We start from the raw sequence: 6,826 nt of genomic DNA on the forward strand, positions 1-6,826 counted from the left end.
GGATTTTTTCCCAATAATTAGCGTGGAGATGTGTACTATAGTATCTGATACAGGCCTACTCATTGTCATTCCTACTTAAAAGACACAATAATTAAATTCGAATGCAACGCGCAAATTTGAACTCGCGATATCTCACATATTCATCTTTAAGTGATAAAATTACCGTCACTAGACTATTAGATAAAAAAAGACCCAATATTAAATATTTTATTATTACTAATCATTATTAATTATTAAATTGTTTAATATTTTTAAATGTAAAATGACATCAAAAACTATAAAAATAGTAAAAACATTATTTTTTCTTCAAAGAATAATCCAGTTTCCCCAATATTTTCCAAAGTACTCGTGTTTCAAACAAAAAATTGGTAATACAAAGCACATGCAAGATGAATTGACGACTATATTTAAAAATTAAGAGGTGTCGTCAATTGAATTGGCGATTGCACATGGTTTACCCAATCAAATTGGTGATCGTTTCCAATGCTTAAAAGGAGACGCCAATTCATCTGCCTCCTCAGTGGAATTTTTTAAAATTAAAACAATAATATATATATATATATATATATATATATATATATATATATATATATATATATATATATATATATATATATATAATGAATAAAAAATATTAATATTTAATTTAAATATGATTACATACTATAGTATTTTTAACACTAACGACCAAGGTTATGAAAATCGAATCGGACCGGCCGGTTCAACCTGTTAGACCGGGTATCGTGCCTATATCCGGTCAACTAGACCCTTATAACCGGCCTGCCAAACAACCGAGAAAAAACGAAAAGTCGGATAGAAATCGGGAAAACCGGTCAAAATCGAGGATTTCTCCAATCACATAGGTTGAATCGGATTTTAAATTTTTCAGTTTTTTTAAATTTTATTTAAAAGAAAAATATAATAAAAGGTGAAAAAGAAATATCAATTTGGTACTATTGAATCAGATGAGCCTCACAGTTGAAGACATCTCTATAACCCTTTCAAACTTTTGATTTTCTTAGTAAAAAGTAGAGTATTTTATTTATAAATAACACTCTCTACTTTAGTTTCTAATATTTTTAATATGAGATTTAATTTTGTATTAGTGTTGTGACAGTTTTTTCACAAAGTTGACAACACTAAAAAAGAAATGTGTTTCGTTCTAAATTCTAATATTATGTTGCTTAAAACAAACACCGCACTAATATATTTTACATAAAACACACGATTCTAGCATTTTTTAACTCTTTCTCAAACTGACTCTCATAAAGAACTTAGAGGTAATAAAAGTCACTTATCTATATGGTAAAGAACTAGTGCTAAACTATACAACCTACACAATAACGGTCCGACCTATGTCAAACCCCGGTAAAACCTTAAAACCCTAAACCCATGTCTATACTGGTTCAATATCCGATCCAATTTTGATTACCTTACTAATGACGATGATCGATTTGGTCATACATGCCACAAATTCCACACCCCTAGGTACCCTTGCTCGTACCGGTCTATCTTCATTCACCCAAGTGTTTGATACGAGATATCGGGAACATCACAATCACCAAATTTCTTAATAAGTTCTTGCTTTTTTAAGTAGCTTTGTGTATGCATTGATGAGCTGCTGTAACTGAGTTTGTGATCCATGCTGGTGCAGTTGGGTTGTGTTGATGGGGTTATTGGTGAGCGACCTGGTCGATTGAATGACGATATTTGTGACACATGACAAGGGTCAACAATGTGGTCACATGACAACAAACCTTGTGGAATCAATGAACTCTTTCTTTAAAGGTATTAGATAGCTACTAATAATCGTGTTGGTGAGAGCAACCTATTTTATGTTGGGATCACTATTCATAATCAAAGGCGAAAAATGGAGTTCGGTGTTACATGCAGAGCAATTATTCAGTGAAAGTTACATAAAAGTGAAGAATGATGAGACTATCAAAGATAGCACACATATTGTTACATGCATTTACCGTCATAAATACACTTTTACTGTGAAAAAGACAATGGACCACAATGAAGGGATGCCAAAGAGATATTATCGGGTCAATCTACATAGAGGTTGGTGCGTCTGTGGAAAGTTTTAAGTCTTCTGTATGCCTTGCTCCCATATCATTACAACATGTTCATATGTTTGTCAGGAGGCTTCTTTGCATCTACCCAACGTTTATGAAGTCATAAATGTATTCAGTGTGTATTACAAAAGCACCCAGATGGTAGCAAAGGATGAATATTAACCTACATATCAAGGAGACATAATTTTCCACAACGAAAATATGCGAAGGAAGAAAAAGGGCCGCCCCAACAACACGTGTATTAGAATCGAAATGGATACGACTGACAAAATGGTAAGATTATGTGGTATATGTAGTCGGCCCAAACACACTCTAAAACGTTGTCCTAATATTGGAACAAACTTTGTGTGGTAATTTACTTTTTGTTTAAATTTTTATAACCTTGGCATTTAATATATAAAACAACTTTTGGTTACAACAAAATTAACATAACACCCCTAAAGCATTAGCACATGAGCATAAAGGCGCCTAAAACAACAACACAAACAACAAATAAAAAGACTTAACACCACAACATGTCTAAGAGATTACAACAATCAAAACAAGATCATCTAATGCATGCATCATATCTCTAACATCATTGTCATCTTCAACTCGCACCCACGTATGTTGGATATCACTATTTTCTTCTGCAATAAAGATGTACGAACAAGTCTCCGGATACTTATTCTTTCATAATCATTAATCTTCCTGTCTAACCAAAGCTTCAAGTTCCTCCCAAATTGCTCGAAATTCTGTATGTTCCAAAAACACATATTCATAGAGGCTTGGTTCTCGAAAAACAAACATATATATTTCTTTTAACAACCATGATAAAGCTAGTGAAAAAAAGATTACGAAGAAAATAAGATGAGGTGTGGAGTAAATCGTAGAAGACGCCTCTACTTATACTAAAAAGATCACTCAACACACTTGAGTCAGATGAATTGACACATGCTCTTAGTTCTTGTACACAGGCACCATATGAATTAACGCCTCTTCATATCCTTTAAACACAGACGTCGATTGGATTGACTAGGTCTATAGGAAACCTCAATTCAATTAGTGACACCTCTTGATTTTTTTAATGCAAACGCTAATTCATCCAACATGTCCTCTGCATTACCATTTTTTTTATTGAAATATAAATACTTTGAGAAATAGTGGAGAAACTTAATTACTAAAAATATTTCTCTTTTGAAAAACATGATTATTTGAATAAAAAATTCAAAATATTAACTTAATTGAGGGCGGGAAATAATAAAAATTCTTATAAATTAATATTAAATGTTATTTTAAAAGTTAACAAAAATAATTGTGTATTATTATTTTATTGGATAAACAATTTGCTGGAGACAATATAAATCCAGTTGGCTTACCTTTTTTATTTATTTGAAAGTTGGTTTACCTAACAATTATAATGAAACTATCTTGTACATTTAGTTTAGCTTTATCAGAAGCATAATTTCTTTTTGCGTGAATTTACCTAATAATTATTATTTTTATTTATTAATTTAATTTGTAATTTGAGTGGTTAGAAACAAGCGGGAAATATTTGTGTGGTGTATGAAACGAGAGGACAATATTATTCCGTCTGTGGGCACTGTTAGCTCCCGAATGGAGTGATTCTGATGGGACCGATGAATCAATGAATCCAACTTGGAACCTCCATCCATCGCACATGTTCCACACCAAACTCTTCACTACTTCTCTTTCTCTTTCTCTTTCTCTTTCTCTTTCTCTACCACACAATCAATCACCATGAACTCATCAACACCACCCACACCAACTAGTAACGATGTTTCTGCTGGCAAGAAGGTTAGAAAACCTTACACCATTACTAAATCCAGAGAAAGCTGGTCCGATGAAGAACACGACAAGTTCATCGAAGCTCTTCAACTGTTTGTCTCTCTCTCTAACTCTACCTCTTATCTCTCTTGCTTTTCATTTTCATATCATTCAATTACTCATATCATATCTTCCAGTTTTGATAGGGATTGGAAGAAGATTGAAGATTTTGTAGGTTCTAAAACTGTTATTCAGGTAATTCATTACTCAACCTATCTCCATATGTGTCTTTAATTGTTATTCACTTACTATAATCATTTCTTCAGATTCGAAGCCATGCTCAAAAATACTTCTTCAAGGTTCAGAAAAATGGAACACTGGCTCATGTTCCTCCTCCTCGTCCTAAGCGGAAAGCTATTCATCCATACCCACAAAAGGCTACCAAAAATGGTTAGATTCTCATACTTTTCAAATTGAATTCGGATAGGATGATTAATTAATCCAGGAGTTGGCCTCATGGTGGAGGCTTCGTGGTCTCGAGTTTAGTGGATGATTAATGAGTGTTCTTGTTATATTCATTCCGTGTGTCGAAATAACATTTACGATATTTTCGAATCTTGAAACACAAGATTTCATGTATCCCTAACTATTGCTGCTTTTTTGTGTTACTTACCAGTTTTGGTGCCACTACCAGCATCCATTGCTTATGGATCTTCCTCCAATAACCTTTTACCTGCAGGGTATGTCACATGGGATGAAACTTCCATGATGATGAATACTTGCCAGGATGATCTCAACAATCTTCATGGAAATGAAGGCATGCATTATTTTATTTTTGTTAATTTGTTTGAATTTTGCTGTCAATACTCAAAGGAACTTGCAGCTAATTATGTTATACGATGTTTATACTGATGCAGCGGATATTATTGGATCAAAGCCGATAAGCAACAGTGGTCTTAGTGGTGTTGAGGACTCGAATACAAGACTCCCCGCATCTCAGATATCATTGCAAGGGAAACAAAATCCTGCGGTTCATGGTAATCTTCTGCGACAGATCCAGAAAATTTTAAGTTGTGTGCGTAGTACTCATATAATGTGTAATATATTGAGTTTATCGAAAACCTTGAGGCGGAAAATGATCTTGTGATGTGCTGGTTTTTGTCCTGGATTCGTTTTGAGATTGAATTTACTGTGGTTTTGATATCTCACAGGTTTGCCGGACTTTGCTGAAGTTTATGGTTTCATTGGAAGTGTTTTTGATCCGGATACAAACGGCCATGTGCAGAAGCTGAAAGAAATGGATCCTATAAATTTTGAAACTGTGAGTTGATTACATGAATGAAACTTAGTATATCATATAATATGATAACTTATAACATATTGTAATTCTCACTTTGTTCTTGTGCAGGTTTTGTTGTTAATGAGAAACCTCACTGTCAACCTGTCTAGCCCAAATTTTGATCCCATTGTAAGTTTCAATATCAGTTATTACGATTAATCATATGAGAAACGCTAGCAACACACTCTATACTGGTTGAAACTCAAATCGATTTTACTATTTCTTTATTGATTTGCTGATCAGAAGAAGGCAATGTCAACATATGATGTGAATAATAATAACGTTGCGGTAGGAGTTACTGATGCGAAGAAGCAGACAAATGATGTATCGTGTCAAACAACATAAAGCACTACCAATTTGTTGACTTGGTGTGTGTTTTTCTTCTCATATGTAGTTTTCTTTTGCTTCCATATTTTGTTTTTATTGTAATAACACTTCTACAGTTAGATTGTTCAAACATAGATGGAAGACCAAGGTAGGGTTGTAAAGCCAGTGAATGCAACTGTTGTCCTTTGTAATTGTAACCACAGTCGGGATAGTATATGTTAGAAGGCTAAAGAGCACAACATGTTTTTCAACTTATAGGAAAATGTTAATAAGTTAGTGGTTATGATAGTTTACATTACCTACTTGGGATCATAATAATTGTTGTATTGCTCTAAATGTGTAGATTTATTAACATTGCCGAATTTGAATGTGTTGTTGTCACTGTCTTCACGCAATGACAAAATCAAGATTCTTAACCCTTAGATTTTGATACGATGATCAGAAACAAAAGATTTTTATTGCTCTGAAAGTAACAAGCTTAAATCAAGACCCTTCGGATGTTAATTAGACGACTACCATTGAGTGATTGCGTGATTGACCCCATATTGTCTTGTAGACACTTAGGTTTATATTATGATATATTTTTAAAGGTATGTATCAAACAAGAAAAGAAGATTGTCCATCGGCAATGTCCTTTTTGTTACATGACAAGACACTTTATTTGGATGAAATGATTCTTTTAGGATTTTAGGATTAGGGGTGGGAATAGACTGAATCGAATTAGGTTTTATTAAGTTTGACTTTGATCTGTTAAAAAATTTGAAGTCTAAGTCTGACATGTAGTCTATCAAATGCTTAATTTTAAACTCGAGTCTGACATTTTTAAAAGTCTGATTGACCTATTAGCCTACTTAAAAATCTATTTCATTTAAAAATTTATAAAAATCAACTCAAATGATGTTTAAATAGACCAACAAAGTAAAAAAATCAACGAGACTAAATATCTATTTGCATTGACTTATTCGAGTTTACCTAATAGGATAAGTTTTGTGACACTACTTTTTTTAGAGAACTTATTAAACAACTTATGACATTATTCATAAGAGAAAGAGGAGAATGTTACTTGGGCTTTAGAGGTGTGTCGGGCAATGTTGAAGGACCAAGTTGAGATGCCTAAAGTCATAGTTACCATCCGTGACACCACCTTGATGAATTCAGTTGCAAAAGTATTTCCTACTTCTTACATATTACTTTGTAGTTATCACATAACAAAGAATGTGAGAAGTTGGGTTAAACTCGTGGTTGAGACGAAATAGATAGAGTCTGAAGATGGAAAAATGGTGAAGGCGGGTGTGGTTGTGGAAAAAATAATGGA

At 33.3% G+C, this 6,826-nt stretch overlaps 1 protein-coding gene across 6 annotated transcripts; it reads left to right on the forward strand.

Annotated features, from left to right (window-relative positions):
* The first annotated feature begins 3,648 nt into the window (after window positions 1-3,648).
* On the forward strand, window positions 3,649-5,873 carry LOC127093388 (protein REVEILLE 8). Of its 6 annotated transcripts, none has more exons than XM_051032318.1 (8): window positions 3,649-3,962; window positions 4,043-4,100; window positions 4,172-4,295; window positions 4,585-4,662; window positions 4,763-4,882; window positions 5,057-5,166; window positions 5,254-5,313; window positions 5,428-5,873. In XM_051032318.1, exons 1-8 carry the CDS (start codon window positions 3,856-3,858, stop codon window positions 5,527-5,529), a joined length of 759 nt encoding a protein of 252 aa, XP_050888275.1. In that variant the 5' UTR covers window positions 3,649-3,855; the 3' UTR covers window positions 5,530-5,873. The 6 variants fall into 6 exon arrangements, with proteins under 6 accessions (XP_050888275.1, XP_050888274.1, XP_050888272.1 ...); XM_051032317.1 differs by having other exon boundaries at window positions 3,650-3,958; XM_051032315.1 differs by having other exon boundaries at window positions 3,650-3,958; window positions 4,052-4,100; window positions 4,522-4,662.
* The last annotated feature ends 953 nt before the right edge of the window (window positions 5,874-6,826 follow it).

The sequence above is a fragment of the Lathyrus oleraceus genome, chromosome 6 (genome assembly GCF_024323335.1).
Source record: "Lathyrus oleraceus cultivar Zhongwan6 chromosome 6, CAAS_Psat_ZW6_1.0, whole genome shotgun sequence".
NCBI classification, from domain to species: Eukaryota; Viridiplantae; Streptophyta; class Magnoliopsida; order Fabales; family Fabaceae; genus Lathyrus; species Lathyrus oleraceus.